Source organism: Mastigoproctus giganteus, chromosome 5 (assembly GCF_048544385.1).
Source record: "Mastigoproctus giganteus isolate SK-2022 chromosome 5, ASM4854438v1, whole genome shotgun sequence".
Lineage (NCBI taxonomy): Eukaryota > Metazoa > Arthropoda > Arachnida > Uropygi > Thelyphonidae > Mastigoproctus > Mastigoproctus giganteus.
This window is the reverse complement of record NC_143579.1, coordinates 239,719,562-239,742,250: the sequence shown is the minus strand read 5'-3', so window position 1 is coordinate 239,742,250 and position 22,689 is coordinate 239,719,562. Positions and strand designations below refer to the sequence as shown.

General features: G+C 38.1%; 1 protein-coding gene across 1 annotated transcript in view; it reads left to right on the top strand.

The window, feature by feature from the left end:
- Positions 1–22,689, top strand: part of LOC150086320 (MAP kinase-interacting serine/threonine-protein kinase 1-like) — a 164,470-nt gene that overhangs the window by 131,000 nt on the left and 10,781 nt on the right. The window contains exons 9-11 of the mRNA XM_090374490.1: positions 2,013–2,116; positions 16,241–16,331; positions 22,081–22,289. Coding sequence (XP_090230616.1) covers positions 2,013–2,116; positions 16,241–16,331; positions 22,081–22,289 — 404 coding nt within the window. The remainder of the gene's footprint in view (positions 1–2,012; positions 2,117–16,240; positions 16,332–22,080; positions 22,290–22,689) is intronic.

The following is a 22,689-nucleotide window of genomic DNA, read 5'->3' as shown; positions in this document are numbered from 1 at the left end:
CCAGACCAACTGCTTCTGCCAAACTTCATTGTTGGGATGATACAGTCTAGCGGATGGTTTTCTCCAGCATTTGTTACACCCAGGCATAACCGTCAGATTAGTAGACCATGTATCATGACTTATCACTCCAAAGCACAACTTCCATACACCAAGCTAGATTATATCTGACACTGGTCAGGTTGAATTAGTGGCTTGTGGATGGCTGCACCGCACTGTATGGTAACCCATATCATGCAGCATCCTGTGCACTGTACTGGTGCTTACGTGTGTTCCAGTTGTCTCATTGAGGGCCAGTGTGTGTTGCATTAATATTGACCTTTGTTCTGAGGAGAATATTCTTTGCTGTGCCCTCCTTTCGTGTTCTGTTAGCTGCACAGGTTTTTCTGGGTTGTTTTCTGAGGTTTCAGCACAGTCCTCTTCCATTTGCAGATTGCATCACTAATTGGAAATTAATGAAGTAATGAGCAATGTGAAGTAATGAAGATTACATCCCATGCAAGGTTAAGACCTTGCATGGGGTGTAATCTTCCTTCAGTTTCTTAGAGAATTGTAGCTTATTCTCAGATGTTTCATGGTACTTCCTGTACCACTTCTTCGGTGAACTCTTGTAATGACATCCTTATGGCATCATCAGTACACCAATGAAGTACAAGAAGTACCACGGAACAATCTATAAGAATAATCTATAATTCTTTAAAAAATTAAAGGTAGATTACACTTCACACAGATTTAAGTGTTCATTATTCAGCAATTTCCAGTTATTGATATCTGTGCATCATGCTGCTAAAAGAATATTTAACATCGCTAACTGTTGACATAAGGATCTTCAGTAACATCCTATTATCATTCCATTGAAGTGGTCATACAACTTATGATCACGGAATCTTTCATTCACCAGGTGTGCTGCTGTCTCCTCAAAGACCTACAAGAATATTTATAGTTATGTCTGACAAGTGGCACTACTTGTGTAGGATGACCTGCTATCAATTGAGGGGGTGTCCAGATATTAATAGTAGGACAGTGTATATGCACGAGTACTTATCATCATCTGTCTGCACATAGTAACTTTATTCCCATTGGATGGATTTTTGGAAATTTTATTTTTGGGTCTCTCTCTCTCTCTCTCTCTCTCTCTCTCTCTCTCTCTCTCTCTCTCTCTCTCTCTTTTTTTTTTTTTTTTTTTTTTTTGAAAGATAAGTCCAGCCATCAAAATTTTATTTAATTAACAATTGGAACTGAAAGTGAGAATGTTAATTATTATTTCTTATTTTCATCCTTGTCACCTAGGTTATCCATATGCCATTTATTGTAGAATCACTGGATACCATGTTTGTTGCCATGTGCTGATTGGAGGAATGAATGGACAATATGGCAAATGCACAGAAATGAAATGTGCTTGGTTTGCACATTTCTGCAAAAGTTCATCTAATGTAATGTCAACAAATATCTTCTTTCATCTTCTCAACCTCCAACCCAAGCATGGTACTAAGTACTTTAGGTTCTAATACCTCTTGTGTTTGGGGTTTTTGTAAAAAAAAAAAAAAAAAAAAAAAAGTCGTTGCCCCTTGTTGCAGCTCATTTTATGAGTTTACTAAATATATACATCACAAATTACTACTATTTGATAATTATATTAATAATTATTTATTAATGCATATTGTAATTAAAATCCAGTTAGAAATAAAGTGCATTATGAAATTGTAGTATCAGGTATATAACTGTCATTTGTTTAATTATGTCACACTCAATTTGTTACAAAATATTACAAAATATAAAGTTGTTAGGTTGTAAGGTGTATTCAGTGAGATGAAAACAATTACTTTTATGTTATTAGTTAATCAGTTAGTAATTAATTCATAAGAAGATAATTAGTTACTTACTTTTCACTTCTATTAATAATAGACAAATAAAACATTCAATTAATTTAAGAAATTGAAAATGCCTGAAATGTAATGCGATTTTTTTTTTTTTTTTTTTTTTTTTTATATACACTACCTAACTTGTTTTTTCAGGTTGGGTCTGCAGAGTTCATGGCCCCAGAAGTTGTTGAAGCTTTTATTGGAGAAGCTACAACTTATGACAAGAGATGTGACCTCTGGAGCTTGGGAGTAATTATGTATGTTATGTGGTTATGTATATTTATGCTTCTGAGTACTATTAAATAAAATTGGTTGGAACCCACTTTATTGCATTACAAAATCAATATAAATGTGTCTAATTAATTTTTTTTGTCACAGGATGTTAAAAATCAGGGTCCTTAGTAGTTGCTGTAAAAAATGTTTTCTAAAGAATCAAAAAAATAAAACTTTTCAGTAAAATTAGTCTTGGAAGTTGCTAATGCAAATATGTTTTATAAAGACATAGGGAAGATATCTAGTAATGAAGTTCAGTCATGAAGTTTAATGTCACATGAATAAATTTTCAAAGGGACTTGTTAATGTTAATAACAAATGTTAAAGTGTGTAATCTACAGGTGTTGGTGTGGATCAGCATCTGTAAGTTACATGCTTTCATATTCCATGGGCTAGTTGTTATATTCCATGCTGATTAAGTATGACGACTAATCCACTATACTGGATGTAATGTTCCAGTCTTAAACTCCTCTTAAATTCAGCAACTTCACTTGTTTATTTACACTTTCGAGGTTTTTTTTTTTTTTTTTTGGTAGTTGTTGGCGCATCGGCTTCTGTGGCCATATTGCACCTCCCAAGGTTTTTGCAGTACTTGATCCAAGCCCGAGGCGGGAATCGAACCCGCGACCTTTGGGTTACCGGGCAGGTACTTTACCCACTCGGCTAGCCCGGTCGGCTTTTCGAGGTGTACAGTATACATATCTATATGGGATTGTTGTTACTAATGAAACCTGGGCAAGTTCTTATGGGTTGGAACTGAAGTGAGATTGCTACAGTAAACAGACAGCTTTCACTTTTAGAAGGAGGCTGTGTGATCAGTACTGTCATCATACCAAGACAAACTGTTTGAGGGAATGGACAGGCAACGTGAAAAGGGTTGGTTTTTTTTTTTTTTCTCCCTGGCCTGTAAAAGCTCGCTTTCTTGCATCATTTGTTACTAATTACTAACACATCTTTAAATCAACAAATATCTAAAAGAACTCTTGTAAAGAATCAACATCTAGAAATATATAGTAATATTAATAGCCATATAGTGCAAGGAAGCCCCAGGCTTTTGCTGCACTGGCCAAAAAAAAAACCGAGTCGATAATAAAAACAAATTATTCACCCCCCCCCCCACACAGTTAACTACCCAGTTTACCTTTGAATTTATTCAAACTTATTCAGCCTTTTTTTTTTTTTTTTTTCATTTGTTTTTTTGAATTTGAACTTATTTGAATTTATTCAGCCTTAGCTACCTGTGAAGGCAATCTGTTCCAGAAATCAATGACTCACTGGCTAAAAAAAAAACTTCCTTCAATCTAGTCTAAACCTCTTCTCCTGTAATTTGAATTTGTGTCTCCAAGTTTTGAAATCCTCTAAAACAATGAAAATTCTGCGTTCATTCATTTTGCTAACCCATCTCAGAGTAAGCTTTATAAACCTCAATCAGGTCACCTCTAAGGTGCCTGGTTGCCAAGCTCTGTAGCCCACATAATTGGAGTCTTTCCTCGTATAGTCACCCTTTTTGTTGATCTCACCACGTGAGTTGCTCATCTTTGGACCCTTTCAAGAAACTCAGTCTGTTTTTCTCCGTACTTGAACACAGAACCAAATGTGGTCTTACAATTGCCTTATGCAGTAGGACTATGACCTCCATATCTCTACAGGATAATGTTCAATAAATCATCAATAGGGTATCATGGGCTTTCCTGTCTGCCCGTTTATACTTCTCAGAAAACTTCACATCTGCCTGTGTTATAACCCCTTCCCCCAGATCCCTTTCTTCTACTGTTCAATTCAATACCATCAAGTGTATTATTTATTTTTGGGTTGATTCCCCAAGTGTAAGACCTTGCATTTTGCTGCATTAAAACATAGCTGCCACTTTTCTGACCATTCTTATAGCTTGTTCAAGTAATACTTAAGGAGCAGTGCTTGGTACTGATTGTTAACTACTGTACCAATCTTTGCGTTGTCTGCAAATTTTGACATCGGGGCTTCTACCCCCATCAATGTTGTTTATGAAAATCAGAAACAACAGTGGTCCAAGAACTGATCCTTGGAGGACCCCACTTCTGACTTAATACCAATCTGAAGAATATCTATTAATCACAACCCTCTGCTTCTGCCCTGCAGCCACCCAGCAATGCACCTTAGAATTTTTTCAATAATCCCACCCCTCGACGTGGGCACCTGTACGTGGTGAGGGGACCTCCCAGTGACGCTGCTGGATTTCCAGACTAGCATCACTGGGATCCAACGCCCACAGCCTAGGTTCCGGGCTTACATCAATGGAATCCGGCGTGTTTGCCGTGCGCTGCGACCCGTGGAAATTCGGAAAGGGGGATCCTGGTGGTTGAGGGGCCCAGCTTCAATACACCACTTTGGCCCCTGCTTCGACAAGACGGGTGGTCCTGGAAGGCCCGGCTAGGATCAATCGGCTAGTAGGCTCGCCTGCGAGGGTCAACCGTGTCAATGCCACGCCCCTACCCTCATGGTCCGAGGGACAGGATTCAGGCTGGCGGCGGTGCGGGTATAGTGTCTGGGTAGCCCTGGCGTCCCACTCCCGAGCGCATTTATTGCATGCCGGGTAGTGGGCGTCCCTTTGGGCTCCGTGGTGGGTGGGGAGCCCGGGCACTGAACAACTTAAAAATTTCCATGAATCCTGATAAACTTACTTCTTCAGGGGCCCCAACCCGGTCCCTATCTGAAAACATAGACGGAGAGGCAGATATTATTGCAACAAAGAGGCAGCGAACAGAAATTTCATCAGGGCCTGTTCCAAGATTTTTAATAATTCATTCTACCACAGAAAAACCGATTGGCAAAATGTCGCCCTTCTTCATACAGAAAGGGTTAGATGGGTTAGCAGGTTCACCCAAGTCAGTTAAGAGGCTCCGTTCTGGAGACCTCTTAATCGAAACCAAAACTGACAGGCAATCTGAGCAGCTACTCCGTGCAACATCAATCGGAGGAATACCCATAACAGTAACACCACATAGAACACTAAACTCATCGAGAGGTGTCATTTCGGAATGGGACCTTCTCGACGTAACCGAGGAGGAAATCTGCTTGGAACTGAAACCTCAGGGAGTTATAGCCGTCAAGAGAATTAGTGCGCGTAGGGATGGGAAACTTGTTAAAACCAGGAGTGTTATCCTGACTTTTAACTCTCCCAAACCTCCTGATGAGATTAAAGCTGGCTACATCAACTGTCCAGTGCGTCCATATGTTCCAAACCCTTTACGGTGTTTTAAATGCCAGAAATATGGACATTCTCAAATGGCCTGCCGCGGAGTCCTTGCATGCGCTCGATGCAGTGCAAAGGACCACGAAACAACAGCATGTTCAGCCGCAAAACCCACCTGTATTAATTGTGAAGGCGAACATCCGGCCTATTCACGAGCATGCCAGAGGTGGAAAGAAGAAAAAGAAATTCAACGGCTGAAGGCAGAGCTAAACATATCGTATCAGGAGGCAAGGAAAGCAGTGAAACCTCTCAACATCAAAAAACCTACCTACGCCCAGAAGGTAGCAGGGAGGTGTTCCATTGGAACTCAGACGGACATGTCCATCCCTCCAAAAGAATCATTTACCCCTATCGCACGTTATCTCTTAAGCTCCCAAAAACCTGCACAGAAGGATCAATCAGCTGCCACTCCTATATCAGTACCTCCTAATGCTCCACAAATAACAAAAGCAATCACGAAAGAAAAGATTAAGAAAGGTGAAATACCACCTACAACCCAAGAAAACATGGATGTAGAGCAGAAGGAGGTACAAGAAGACTCACTCTTGGAGCTCTTTGCTGAGGAGGAAATGGACACTGGACAGCGTCCGTACTTCCCCAGGAAGGATAAATCCAGGACTGAAAAAGGTAAGCCCTCAGCACCTCGGAAGCCGCCTGATGGACCCACCAAGCCAAAATAATGGCTAAATTCCTACAGTGGAACTGTCGTGGATTCCGGCAAAACAATGATGACATCAAGGCCCTTCTGCAAAAGCATGAGCCAGTCTGCTTTTGCTTACAAGAGACATACCTGAAGGCAAATGAAAACGCTTCGCTTCGTAACACCACTATCATTCGAAAAGACAGAAGTGAGGATGGACCTGCTCATGGGGGTGTTGCTATAATTCTGGGCAACCATACCCCATATCAAACTATTGCGCTCACCACCAACATAGAAGCGGTAGCGGTTCGCCTTACGGTAGGTTTTTTTAATAACAGTCTGCTCAGTTTATTTACCACCTGGGGCTGATATCTCCCAGACGGACCTTGATGATCTCATTGTGCAGCTGCCTACTCCTGTATTACTCCTGGGCGATTTTAATGGACATAACACCCTGTGGGGTAGTGCAAATGTTAACAGAAGGGGACGTGTTATAGAGCATATGCTCAATGACAATGACCTATCCCTCCTAAATGTGGGAAGTACCACCTTTTTCCACATGCCTACCCGTACGTTCTCTGCTATCGACCTGTCTATATGCTCCCCCTCTCTCCTTCCTTCAATCAACTGGGAGGTAGAGGAGAATCTTTATGGAAGTGATCACTTCCCCGTGATAACCAGCCTACTTAAAGGGATGCCATGCTCACCTTTTAGGTTACCGCGATGGAAGATTGATCAGGCTGACTGGAACACCTTTCAACACCTGGTAGACTTTAACATCAGTACAGTCAGTCGGGAGTCTATCAATGATGCAGTGGCGTACATCACAGAAAGAATTGTCCATGCAGCTGCAGCTACAATTCCGAAAACATCTAACCGGTTTCCACCATTTCCAAAACCTTGGTGGAATACTGAATGCACAGCAGCAAAAAAGGCACAAAATAAAGCTTGGGGGATATTCCGAAGATATCCTACCACAGCCAATCTCTTAGCCTTCAAACGTGCACGCGCGAAAGCGCGATATATTCGTTGTCAGAGCCAAAAGGAATCGTGGGTCCGCTTTACATCCACCATTACCCAGTCAACCAGCAGTAAAGCTATATGGGACAAAATCCGGAAAATGAAGGGTAAATATACATCGCACCCTTCTTCGGTCCTGGAGTATAATGGATGCGTTATTGCAGATCCAATTGCAATAACCAATGTACTTGGGGAGACCTTTTCTGCCATCTCGTCAACATCTGCTTACTCCTCAGAATTTCTGGTCTGGAAAGATAAATGTGAAAAACAGCCAATAAACTTTCATTCAAGAAGGTCTCATCCCTATAACGGGCCCTTTACCACGGAAGAGTTAGAAACAGCTCTAACTCTTACCAAGGCAAGTGCTGCCGGACCAGATCTTATCCATTATGATATGATCAAACATCTGTCTGCAAAATCCATGGACCAACTGCTTTTTCTATATAACAGAATATTTAAAGAAGAGCAGTTTCCGGATTCCTGGCATAAGGCAATCGTGCTTGCCTTTCCTAAACCAGGAAAGGATCCCAAAATCCCAACGAACTACCGTCCTATTGCTCTGACTAGCTGTCTGTGCAAAATTCTGGAGAGAATGGTCAATGCCCGCCTTATCTGGTATTTGGAGGCTAATGGGTTTCTCTCCAGATTTCAGTGCGGCTTCCGTAGGAATAGGTCAACTTTGGACCACTTAATCAGGCTCGAAACTTCCATTCGAGATGCCTTTTTAAAACGGGAACACCTGGTGTCAGTGTTCTTCGATATGGAAAAAGCTTATGACACAACTTGGAGATTTGGAATTTTAAAAGACCTCTACAGCATCGGCCTTAGAGGTAATCTCCCCAATTTTATTAAAAACTTTTTATGTCACCGTTCTTTCCAAGTCCGTGTAGGATCTACTCTCTCTCTCTCGCTCTTTTATCCAAGAGGAGGGAGTACCTCAAGGATCCGTTTTAAGTGTTACGCTTTTTGCCATTAAAGTGAATTCCGTCACAGAACAACTTCCTCCAACTGTAAACTGTGCCCTCTATGTTGACGATTTTAGCATATTCTGTCATTCCTGCAACATGAGGGTAATTGAGAGGCAACTGCAACGTACCATTGACCATTTGAACTCATGGGCAACGAATAATGGGTTCAGGTTCTCTGCACAAAAGACTGTCTGCATGCATTTTTGCAGAAAGCGCAATCTTCACCCTGAACCTGAACTGAGGCTTGGACAAAATGCGATCCCAGTAGTACCTGAGACTAGATTTTTGGGGCTTATATTCGATAAAAAGCTGACCTTTCTGGAACACATCCGTCAACTACGTGCGAAGTGCACGAGAGGTTTGAACATCCTACGTGCAATCTCCTCACATTCCTGGGGCGCTGACCAATATACCCTTTTGCGCCTCTATCGTGCACTCGTACGATCTAAGTTAGATTACGGGTGCCAGGTATACGCATCCTCTAGACTCAGCGTACTCCGATGGCTGGATCCCATCCACCATCAGGCTATCTGTATTGCCACAGGAGCATTTCGAACTTCTCCTGTCCATAGCCTCTATGTCGAAGCGAATGAGCCCTCGTTATCGCTTCGCAGGAAACAGTTGTCTCTACAGTATGCTTTGAAACTGAAATCCCTGCCAGACCATCCGACGTGGACATCCGTTTTTGAGCCACGTTGGGAAAATCTGTATAACATTCGCCAGACTGCCAATCAACCATTCGGTATTCGTATCCAAAGGCTTCTCAACGATTTGAACATCACATTAGACAATGTTGCCCCATCACCAGGGCAACCTTTTCCACCCTGGCATGCTCGTGTCCCAAACTGCAACTTCTCCCTTAACAACTGGAGAAAGGACAATACTTCGTCCACCGTCTACCTGCAGCTCTTTTTAGCTGATCGCTCTGAACATGCTGACTTCTTGCCCATCTACACAGATGGCTCGAGGTCAGAAATGTCTGTTGGATCTGCAGCTGTTTTCCCAGATACCACAGTATCTGAGCAGATCTCCAACGAATGCAGTGTGTTCACTGCAGAGCTGCATGCGGTTGAGCTAGCCTTAGATCGCATACGAACCACCCACCACAAAAAATATATTATATATACCGATTCTCTGAGTTCATTGCAGGCTTTATCATCGATGAGGTTCAACCCTCATCCTGTCCTCACTCGGATACAGCAGAAGCTGCACTTCCTTTTACAATCTCGATTTGATGTTCGTTTCTGCTGGATCCCAGGCCACATTGGGATCTCAGGAAATGATTTGGCAGACACTGCAGCCAAATCAGCAAACCTATTTAACTCTTGCCTGTTAGTCCCCTATACAGACTACAGGTCGGTAATTCGAAAGAAACTGGTATCCCAATGGCAACACTCATGGCATGGACAGATTACAAACAAGTTATACGAGATTAAGCCTGTAATTGAACATTGGCAGTCTAGTCTGTGCAGGAACCGAAAAGAGGAAGTTGTTCTATCTCGACTCCGCATAGGACATTGTCACTTGACACACTGCTATTTGCTGAGGGCAGACGATCGTCCTATGTGCAGAAATTGTGACACCATTTTAACAGTCCGTCATATTTTAATTGAATGTCCGTCCTTTTATAATGACCGCCGTTTATGTTTTAGCCATCTGTCTGAACCTTATACACTCAGACAGGTTTTATCGGACAATGACAACGTGTCAGCTATTTTTAAGTTTTTACAACTTATTAATCTAAATAATTCTATTTAAAATATTTTTATCGTTTTATGCTATATGAACAATTTATATCGTATATTATTTTACAATAATATACAAATAATTTTAATATTATAGTTTTATATTCTACATCCTTTTGACTTGGCGCATTATAGCCTTAGATGCTAATGCGCCATAAAACCCTAAAACAAACAAACAAACAAACAATAATCCCAACATGTTCCAGCTTATACAGTAACCTCTCATGAGAGACTGAGTCAAATGCCTTGATAAAATCCATATAAATTGAAATTGTTCCCTACATCCAGTTCACGAGTAACTGTGTCAAAATAGCCTACTAAGTTAGCTCTTGACTTTTTAAGGAGTCCTTATGTGCTGTAATGTAATAACTAGATCGTATGTATAGCTTAGCTTAATTTTCAGCTAAGTTAGTTAAATTAAAGTTAGTTAACTAAGTTAGTTAGGAAATTTAACTTAACTAAGTTAGTTAAGTTAAATTTCCTACTAAGTTAGTTAAACATGATTTTCCCTTTAAACTTTTTGTTAAGGGACATTTAGAAAGATATGGCATTGCACTCTTAATCATTGCTTCTAAAATAAATACAGGTGAGCAAAATGGAAATACACACAAATGATTTTTAGAGAAAAGCATAATGCATGGTACCTGTTACAAATGTGGAAACAACAGTCCCTGGGGATTGGTATATAAACTGTGGCAACATATGACACCCTGCTGGAGATGTTGCGTATTCAATTCAGGAAGGACAACTCGTACTTGGGAGAAAAGTATAACACTAAAATTGGATCATTTGGTGCAAGATTTGACCATCACAATGAGACTGAAACTAATATTTCAGCGTACGAAGATATAATGTTGCTTAATGAGAACTACTCTGGCATAGGAAATGAGCCCCAATTTCAAAGAGAAGAGTTGGAGATGGCAATTCATAAAATAAAAATAACAGATGTTTGGCATGGATCTGGTTGAGGATGAAATAAATAAGAGAGGTTTTCGTGTGATGCCATCATATCTGCTTATTATATATAATGCCTGCTCGAGAGTTGGGATTTTTTCAGGTATTTGGAAAGAGGCATTTTTGAAAATAATTTTGAAATTTCCATTGAAGCCTCAAGAATTGGCGGATTCATATCGTCCGATAGCATTGCTGAGCAGATTGGGGGAAATCGATGAATATATGTTGGCTGTCTGAATAATGAGATGAGATATGTCTGCAACAATAGCATCCTGTTGTATGCACAATACCATTTCAAGGCAAAGGAAGGGATGATGATGTGCTTAGGCAGCTAGTGACTATAGTGTAGACTGTAGTGTCTAGGTATCTTTATTGATTTTGCAGGAGCATTTGATACCGTTGTATCAAATGCTCCTGCAATTGATCATGATGCTCCTGCAAACTGGCAAAGTGTCTTAATGGTGTTATGCGAGGCTAAATGTTCCCCTCAAATTTATTCAGTAATCAAGGATTGCTTCAACAACAGGAAAGTCACTGCTAAGTCTGCTTCTGGGTCAGTTATTAGAATTATAGGGGATGTCCACAAGGATCTGTATTTGGGCCTGTGATGTGGAATCTAATCTTAAATAATGCTGAAATGCAACTACATCACTATAAATATGATAGCATATGCTGACAACCTGGTTATGTTAGTAGAGGGTGACTCTCGATCACAACTGGAAAAGCATTCTAATTTTGTTTAATCAGAATTCGTGCGATATGCACAGACTTGAAGTTTCAAAAACAAAGATTAAAACCTTATTACTCCAGGGCCATTTATCAGTGACAAGGTTTGTTATTTGGTTTTTAGGAGCATTAGCAACTAAGGCCATATTGCTCTGGGATATGCGGTGGTCATTCCCTGACTTTTCCACATCCTCCGTATTTGGTGGTGACTGGCTCGAACCCCGGTCTAATCAAGAAGCGTCTGCTACGCACTTCTGCTTCTTCCCACCTGGCTACATAGGCGCCTCAGTGACAAGGAATCAAAGGGTCTTGCTAGAGGGAGCCAGCCTTCAATCATTTAAAACTCAAAAAATATCTGGGAGTGATGACTGACAGGCAGATGCATTTCATAACCCACATCACATATACTGCTGACAAAATTTTAAAATTTGTGAGCATGATTGCTCGAATTAGAAAGAAAGAATAGGGCATCAGGGGTAACCGTGTAGTGTTACACTCAGGGTAGTGGAGATGTTCAACCCCAGTCATTCAAGGCATGTGTACTTATGCACCCTCGTGCCTGACCACTCGGCTATGGCAGCTCCTCTTCAAACCTTAATTTTAGTAGTTGCTGTCTGTATTATGCTCAGATTTTCTTTAACTGTCTCTCAGACATCCTTCCTCTAACTGTCATTGATTTTCTTTAACTGTCATTTCTGTATATCTATCACCAAATCAATCATATGCTACCAATGACCTAGAAAAACTTGTAGCACGGATACCTACTACTTTCTATTTAGTGGATGACCACCCATTATGGAGTTTTGTCCATGCGGACAGAAGAGGGCAGTTCATAGAAAATTTACTGGATCAGCAAACCTAAAATTACTTAACACTGAATCATGTACTCATATGCATTTCCCAACAATATCCATCTTTGCTATTGACCTCAGAGTAAATTCAGAGTTTACCATAACATCCTGCCCATAAATACCTTTTTGATCCACTGTTGGTATTTTATGAAAATAAGACAAATGAAAACAAACCTGCTGGAATTAGATTACAAGATCTGTAAACATTCATCTTGACAATATTTGCCTAGAAATAGAACAACTGGATCCACTTTAGTCCCCAGAAATAGCTTTCTATGATGACGACTGTGAATGTGGGGAAAAAAATTCATTAGCCACCTGCAACATCTAGCAACTGTACATAGCTTATTCAACTGATCATTCTAATTATTATCAAATTCACACTGGTGGCTTCAAAACAGATACTGCTGAACTATATGCCATTAAACTAACTTTAGAACATGTTAATAACTTGGCCACCTCCAAGATCTTAATATATACCGATTCCTTGAGTGTATTATCAGCCTTAAAAACTAGTCTTCTTCTATCCATCCTATAATGCAACAAATTCAGAGCCTGTTTATGAATTTTTAGAATAAAAAAACCAGACAGTAATACCCTATTGGATTCCAGGGCATGAGGTAGCTGACAAAGCTGACAAACATCCAGCTACATCAAACATAGTTCAATTTTTTGTGTCTTACACTGATTATAAAATGATAATACTTATTTATTTTTTTATGTAATCCCCAAACACGAAAGGTATTATAACCTATAGTACTTAGTACCGTGCTTAGGTTGGAGGTTGAGAAGATGAAAGAAGATATTTGTTGACATTACACTTGAACTTCCTTAGATTGTAATTTTTAGGAAATACGTATGAAGGAAGGTTGTTCCAGAAAACGGCAGTTGAATGAGTAAACGAGAAAGATGAAAAGTTGGTTCTGTGAGTTTGAAGTTGGACAGTAAATGGCTGGTGGCTGCATGTGTTCGGACTGTTTTAAAAGAGAGTGCGGGAATTATAGAAGCCAATTCAGAAGAACAGTGCCCATGGAAGTATCTGTAGAAAAGGCATGCAGCAGAAACAGTACGGCGATGAGACAGCGAGTGGAGAGAGACTGTTAGAGATGAATCATTAATTAACCTAACTGCCCTCTTCTGAATGGAATCAAGAAGCCTGAGAGAGGTTTTCGAGGCACAACCCAAGATGTGGGAACAATATTCCATGGTAGGGCGGATTTGCGATTTATACAGAGTGAGCAGATGTTTGGAAGAAAAGTAATGCTGAGAGCGAAAGAGAAAACCAAGTTTTTTTACATGCAGAGGAAGCAATATTTGTAATGTGCATGTGCCAAGAAAGATTAGAAGTTAGGGTAATCCCCAAAAGAGATATATCATTTTGCCTAGAAATCCGCTAAGCATAGGAGCAGAAGAATCCTTTTTGCAAGATATAAGACAAGACTGAGTTTTAGAAGGATTGAAATCAACTAAGTTGTCTTTGCCCCACTGGAGAATTACCTGAAGATCGGCATTTAAGGAATTGGTAGCAGATTTTCGAGAAGCTGAAGCTGATTGAGCAGGGCAAGGTTTCTCAAAATGGAAAGTGGAATGCAATGTGCTATCATCAGCAAAACTATGGATAGGATTTCCAGTCAGTGGAAGGTGGTCATTAATATACAAGAGAAAAAGAGTGGGGGAAAGAACTGAACCTTGGAAGACACTGACATTAGTGGAGAAGTTAGAAGACAGAGAGCCATCTACTATCACCCTCGGCTCCTCCGTAGCCAGGTGGGAAGGAGCAGCAGTGCGTAGCACACGCTTCTTGATTAGACCGGGGTTCGAGCCTGTCTCCACCAAATACAGAGGATGCGGAAAGGTCAATGGAAATGACCACCGCATATTTCCAGAGCAATATGGCCTTAGTTGCTAATGCTCCTAAAAACCAAATAACAAATAACAAACCATCAGCCTCAGTGAGCGATCAGAGAGAAAACTGGAAAACCAATTACAAAAAACAGTTGGCAAACCATAAGATGGAAGCATGTTTAGAAGACCTTTATGCCAAACACAATCGAAACCCTTTGAGATGTCAAGAGCAACTACTTGTGTTTCACTGAACCTTTCCATTATGTTACCCATTTATGGAATTAGTCCATAAATGGGTAACATAAGCCAGAATATCACCAGTGGATCGACATTGACGGAATCCATACTGGCGATCGTTGATTAGATGGAAGGTTTCTAGGTAGTTTAAGAGTTGGCAGTTAATTGATTTCTCCATTTCTTTAGAAAGAATAGAAGTAATTGCAATGAGACAATAATTGGATGAGAGGGATTTGTCACCCTTTTTAGGAACTTGCTGGATATGAGCAAATTTACGAGCAGAAGGAAAAACATCTTTGGAATAAGAAAGTGAAAAAAGGCAACAAAGAATAGGGGTAAGTTCAGGAGCACAGGTTTGGAGAACAAGTAGAGAAACACCATCGTGACCTGGAGCTTTCTTAGCATCAAGGTTCGTCAAAATCCTTGTGACATCCTTTTGACGGAAGACCACAGGAGGCATTCAATGGAGCATTTTGGGAATTATACTGATTCCCAACTGAATTATTATACTGATTATAAATGATAATGATAATATCAAAGAACTTGTAAAGACAAATGGCTTTAAAGCTGGCAGGCACAAACCAGGTTAAATAGCAATCACAACTATGGCAATCTAGGTCAGAAAAAATTGGCAGGAAGAGGTAGTTTTAGTAAGGGTCATACACATCTCATTCACATCTAACAGTGGGCAAGAATTCTCCTCAATATACACACATTGCAATATGCAGCTTTCAGTTAAAAGAAACCATTGTTGACTGCTGTGAGTGATATTCAGTTTCTACCACAATGCCCACATAGCAAATCTGTAATCTTTAACAGACTTGTAGGAGCCATTGACATTAAAACATTTTACAGAAAATGATGCAAATCTGACTGAATTTTTCAACTATTTAAAACAGATTAAGTTATATCATAAATTCTGATTTATTATAGTTTCTTCATGAACTGACTTGCCTCATAGAATCTCTGAATAGTCACCTCTTGGCCCTAGCAGCCCATGTGCCATTACACAACCATACCAACAACAGTTTGAGTGGTTCTTGTTAGTCATGAATCTTTTCAGGAATCAATATTTTTAATTAAACAAATAACATGAGACAAACACACTAATGTTTTCATCTCTTGGAATGGGGATGACTTCAATTTTTTGAAGTGAATTGGGACAGGATGGTTATTGTAAATTAACATCAGTTAGTTTTAAAAAATCACATTGATGGGCATGGGCTGCTTCTGACATCCAAGTGCTCTGTAATAAATGTTGAAATAAATCTTCAAAATGCTTTTGAAAGCACTCCGAGGCTGTGTTGGCGTCTTGAAAGGTGCCGAGTGTATAGGAGCAGGTCTGGCAACTAGTTACTACACGAGAACTGAACTGATTTTAGTGTTAGTAATATTATGACTAAATGATGTAGAGAAGCAGACTTTTCTGCATCTGCTAAAAAAAAAAAAAAAAAAAAAACCAAAGGAAAAAATTCTCAATTACTCATACTTTTTCCCCTATAATCAAAAACTAACTGTTCAATTCCACTTTAAACTTTACCAAACTTGGTTGTGATTGTGGCAGGCAGTTTATTCCACTGATTTACAACGTGCTGTCCTGACTGGATCTCATGAAGTTTACCTTACCCAAAGGTAAACTTCATGAGATCCAGTCATCTGTTACTTCCCGAGAGTTTATATTTGTGACCAGCAAAAGTATGCCTCCCTCATTCATTTTAATACTGATTGAAAGTAGGCTGAAGATACCACTGCCATCTGTATATTTATACTCAGATTACACTTTGGGATTGAAGTTTTGAGCAATAGATGCATTACTTATATTTTAATACTTTTAAAGATTTATTAACAATTGTTACCAGTTTTGATAAGCTTCCTGTTTTTATTTGATAGGTATATTTTATTGTGTGGTTACCCTCCATTTTATGGACGTTGTGGCAATGACTGTGGGTGGGAAAAGGGTCAGTTCTGTCAAGCCTGCCAGGTAAATAATATATATTTAACTTATCAACATCATGCTCAAAATTAAAATGTGTGTGTATATTAATTATGGATTATTAATCTTCATATGTTAACAAAAATTGTCCCTCGAATTTTGAACTTATTCATAGGAAGAACTATTAAAGATACAGATGCTTCTGTCTCTTTACTAGTTTTCTAAGCTAATGTGTACCTGAAAAAGTTTCCTCTTTTTCTGTTCAATAAATTTTTGTTTATAAACTCTCTTACCTGTTACAGTATGTTTCAAATTTGAACAGGTGTCAATTCCTGTTCCATTACCACTATCGAAATAAAAATTTAAAATACCAAATATTGCTTATGTATGCTTGGTATTGAACTTTTTGATATTATGTTATATTTTTGGGTATGTTCTTATAGATTATTATTTATATACAGGCGACTCTCAGTTTATGAACAAGTTCCGTTCCAAGACTATGTTCGTCATACGTTTGTTTGTTATGTGTTTGTTTGTCTTGCATTACGGAGCTTTTACGATACATATTGTATACATTAGCAACCATTTTAAAGCATTAAAACCATGTACTAAACATTGAATGGTCTATACAATATGTTTTATTGTAATGTATGTATGCATTATGGTTTGTCGTATATGATACGTAACATAAAATAAGAAAAGAATAAAAAATAAGATATTGTACTTGTTAATTTTAATTAAAAACAAAGACAAAATATAAATAAATAAAATGAGTACTAATATAATATATGTATTGTACCTACATATGTGCGGAAGTTTGCCTTTAGCCAGCGGGTAGTTGATTGCTGGAACAAACTTCCATCTGTTGTTGTGAAAGTTGATAGCTTAAATAGATTCAAGGCAGAACTAGACAAGCATTTGGAATGAATGGATCGGTGAAATGGGAAGGGGATTTTTTTTTTTTTTTTGGCTAATTCTGTATAAGCTTGCTTTCTTGCATCATGTGCCTCTACTAATGCTAAAGCCTAATGTATTCAACTTTTACTTGTCAATATCTTTATCAGAATTCAATATTTTCCACATAAGTGACACTAGGTGCAGATGAGGTAGATGGAAGGGCATCTGATAATAAAGAAACCGCTGGGTTTTCCACTTTTTAAAAATGTTTTTATAGAAGATTGCACAGTTAGTTTCTTTTTTTTCTTCAAAAATCTCACTGTAGCATGCTAGACAGTCATAAATGCCTCTTTTCACTTTTGTAATTCTTTCCATATTTGCGTCGTCTTCAAAAATTGTCAACTCCTCAGAAATTGATTTAAAAACTGCAGCCATTTTCTGCCTTGTAAATGTTCTGGGAGGCTCTGGAATATCAGGTTCTTCCATTACTTCAGAATTTAGATGTGTCTCTAACAGTGACTATAAAACAACTGATCACGTTTGTCGTTGTGCAATGCAAAAGATTGGTCGGGCGAACTTTTTGCTATGTGTTCACAGTGCTGCTATTATCCATTTCAGTATCTTTGCGACTGGAAGAGAAAGGGATGGGGAAGCTTTCCTTTCCCCGATCCTAAGTGAACCAACGGTTGACCGTCTAAGATAACCTGAGCAAAGCAAGCGATGATCCTATTATATTATAATAGGGGGAATCACCAATTTATTTCCCACAAGAAAACATTCTGCACAGCATGGCATGTAAACTGTTTTTTTAATGGCTAGATTAGTTTTATTAATCAAGAACAGTTCGGTATAATTATTATATAATAATTTTCTTGTAATAAATACATTTTTTAAAAGTTTATTTAAATCCTACAATTATGTTTACTATACGTTTGGCATTTCATTTTATAAGGAACTCTATCTATTGGTGACTTTAAGAAATTTTGAATGAATTGTAGTGTTCGTTGTAGCAAATGTTTGTAAACCAAGAGTTGCCTGTATCAACAATTAATTTGCAAAATTATGCTTAATTTTTTTTGTCATAACCTTTCATTGTTTCTTTGGGCTAGTATTAATAATATACTAATGCTTATGGATACAGAATATTTTTCTATTATTTGTCATGTTTATTTAAGTTATACTTGGAAAATTTTGTAAAATTTCATAAAATTACATTGCCAGTGCTTGCCATCTGCACTAAATTCTGTTCATTTAATATTCTTTATGCAGCAGTTGGTCCGACTGCCTCATAATATTTATTGATCGACTATTTCACAAATTAAGAGAACCTTGCAGTTTGTAGCTTTGCCATTTTCTGATTTGTTTATTGAGAATTTTCTGGACAGGCAGCTGCTTTGATTATTTGCAGTTTACACTTCTGATAATTAAATAGAAAAGGATTTGATATGCAGGGTTCATCAGGAACCACAAGATACCAGCATGCAAAAAAAAATCCAAGAAATATAGAATTTCCATAACCTCTAAACCTACCATAGGCTAGGTTCTCTGAGAATGTAGGCCTGTGCTATGCTGTGCTGTGTGAATTGCTAAGACTAGTGAAGACTGAAAACAAAAGAAAACCTGAAGAGAAGTAAAATAAAATAAATTAAAGAATTGTTACCACGTAAGTTATGATTGTGATTTTTGAAAAAATAACATAATTTTAATAATATGTTATATAGTATGAATCAGAGCTGAAATACTCAATATGTTCTACGTTGATAATAATATTAGTAAATTAATAAGAGGAGTTTACCTCAATATAGTACGTGGAACACTTCCGTATGATACCCTCCAGAAATTAAAACGGAAAAAACGAAAAAAATCGACAACTTACCGGTACATTAAAGTAAAATATAAATAATTAAAGTAAAATATAAATAATTAAATAATCAATTTAACACAATTCAAAATCAATTCAAAACAATTAAAATTCAAATTAACGCAATTAAAAGAATCTAACGAAAATATTCAAAACGATTTTCCTTCCTGAAGCTGACAATGCTTTTCGACCGACTGTCGTGATCACAGGAATGAAAATTACCGAATCCGGCTAAACCTGCACCTTAAATAGTGATTATGTGTCTTCGCGCATGCGCGTAAAGGTCCACGCATCGGAGATCAAATATGGCCGCCGAACATTAACAGAATTCTCGTGTAATTTAATTTCAACGGTTTCTGCAATTAATAGTCGCGTATAATTACGTTGAACGTTAAGTATTTTGGCCTCGTTAAATAAAAAAGTATGTTTTTCGTTAATGGCATGAAAGGCTAATTCTGACGCTGCTGAACGAGAAGCACGAACTGAGGCTTCGTGTTGATTTACACGGATATTAAGAGAAAACCGCGTCGAACCCTGATAAGACGAGTCGCAATCACCGCAAGAAATGTTGTATACTAGATCATTAATTTGTGTTGCGAACGCCGAAAGAACCGAGCGATTGTTCAGTATAGTGTGTAACTTCCGTATAGGCCTAGCTATAATTTTAAATTCGGTATCTTTAAAGAATCTGTTAAGCTGTTTGTGCCACTGTTCAACATATGGGACAGAAATAAAGTATTTTTTGATATTACTATTGTTGATTGGTGCAGTATTTTGTATCTTATCCTTAGCTTGTACCCTAATTCGATTTATTGTGTTAATGTGATAACCCCTGTTCAAGAATCTGCTAGTTAATATTTGTATTTCTGAGTCTAAAGCAGAATCCGTCGTTGAATATTTATAGGCATTTAGAAATTGATTAAAGATAATCGATCTTTTGTAGGTGAACGGGTGGTAGCTATTATAATGTAGAAGCATGCCGGTGTTTGTGGGTTTTCGATAGATGCTAAATTGTATTTTGTTCGAGTCCCGGGTAAGCGTGAAATTTAGAAAGTTTAATGACTTAGTATCCGTATCTTCCCTTTCCAATGTAAATTTGAGTCTAGAATGAATATTATTGAACGAATAATACGGATACTAAGTCATTACAGGAACTCGGCATTTTCAGCCTTAGCCACACATGTATATAACATTATAAAACCTTTTAGACAGGTTATACAATTTGGAATTAAGAATTACGATACATTATTTAATAATCTTAAAGACTGTAGACTCGGCGACAATGACAATTTATTCTCATTAGATGTTACCTCATTATATACGAATGTAAACGTTGAATACACATTAGATATTATTTGGGATATGTTAAATAAACTCGACACCGATTAATTATACGAAGCTGCCTATAAAGGAGATTTTTCACTTAATTAAACTATTAGTTGAGGCTAACTACATCACCTTTCGAGACAAGGTGTACAAACAAATTTTTGGATTACCAATGGGTTTGAGCCTGAGTGGCTTAATGTCAGAGATCTATCTCTCAACGATTGAGCAGATACATTTGACACCTTTTCGTCCCCGTATCACATACTATGGGAGGTATTTAGACGATGTTCTAGTTATTACCGATAGTAGTACTATCCAAGACATTTTACATTCGTTCAATAATATTCATTCTAGACTCAAATTTACATTGGAAAGGGAAGATACGGATACTAAGTCATTAAACTTTCTAAATTTCACGCTTACCCGGGACTCGAACAAAATACAATTTAGCATCTATCGAAAACCCACAAACACCGGCATGCTTCTACATTATAATAGCTACCACCCGTTCACCTACAAAAGATCGATTATCTTTAATCAATTTCTAAATGCCTATAAATATTCAACGACGGATTCTGCTTTAGACTCAGAAATACAAATATTAACTAGCAGATTCTTGAACAGGGGTTATCCCATTAACACAATAAATCGAATTAGGGTACAAGCTAAGGATAAGATACAAAATACTGCACCAATCAACAATAGTAATATCAAAAAATACTTTATTTCTGTCCCATATGTTGAACAGTGGCACAAACAGCTTAACAGATTCTTTAAAGATACCGAATTTAAAATTATAGCTAGGCCTATACGGAAGTTACACACTATACTGAACAATCGCTCGGTTCTTTCGGCGTTCGCAACACAAATTAATGATCTAGTATACAACATTTCTTGCGGTGATTGCGACTCGTCTTATCAGGGTTCGACGCGGTTTTCTCTTAATATCCGTGTAAATCAACACGAAGCCTCAGTTCGTGCTTCTCGTTCAGCAGCGTCAGAATTAGCCTTTCATGCCATTAACGAAAAACATACTTTTTTATTTAACGAGGCCAAAATACTTAACGTTCAACGTAATTATACGCGACTATTAATTGCAGAAACCGTTGAAATTAAATTACACGAGAATTCTGTTAATGTTCGGCGGCCATATTTGATCTCCGATGCGTGGACCTTTACGCGCATGCGCGAAGACACATAATCACTATTTAAGGTGCAGGTTTAGCCGGATTCGGTAATTTTCATTCCTGTGATCACGACAGTCGGTCGAAAAGCATTGTCAGCTTCAGGAAGGAAAATCGTTTTGAATATTTTCGTTAGATTCTTTTAATTGCGTTAATTTGAATTTTAATTGTTTTGAATTGATTTTGAATTGTGTTAAATTGATTATTTAATTATTTATATTTTACTTTAATGTACCGGTAAGTTGTCGATTTTTTTCGTTTTTTCCGTTTTAATTTCTGGAGGGTATCATACGGAAGTGTTCCACGTACTATATTGAGGTAAACTCCTCTTATTAATTTACTAATAATATGTTATTTAATATTATGCCTGGAAGAACAAAAAAATAATTTTATGTAAACAGCTGCCTGTGCAGCTCATCTGCTGAATAATAGATTGGTTTCCAGAAGTAATTGTATATATATAATGTAATGTATTCTAATACAGTGTTTATTTTTGTCTTGTAACTTTATTATTTTTGATCAATTCTAGGATATCCTCTTCACTAGCATTCAGGAAGGCATGTATACATTCCCTGAAAGGGAATGGAACTACATTTCAGAAGATGCTAAAAGTCTTATTCGTCACCTGCTTGTGAAAGATGCCAGTCAGAGGTACACGGCTGCCATGGTGTTGGAACATCCTTGGATTGCACATGGTGGTCCTTTGGTACCTTTGGAGACTCCAAATTTTATTCGCAGGTAGTTATCTTTGTATATTCATGAATTTTTATGAATATTAATTATGAGTTAATTGATCACAGAACCCAGAGTACCACTGGTAGGTGCCAGTAACTCTTGCAAATGTATTGTATTAAAAGAATATCATCTTTCAAATTTATTATACCCAGTGAGTGCATAAATCATCATAATGCAAATCAGTCATTCTGGACTGTATAATGTTGCTTGTCAGATGGCGCTATAGGTCTCAACTCTGCATTTGTATACTCTCTGTCACAGTACAAACTCTGTAAAGGCCAGAGATAACGTAAGTGTTAGGTTGGTTTATTCTAACGCTTACTTACGTTTGATAATGTATGTAAGTGTAGTGTTGGGTCTGTTATTCTTCTAGCATTTAGCTGCGAGCCCCTATTGGGACCTC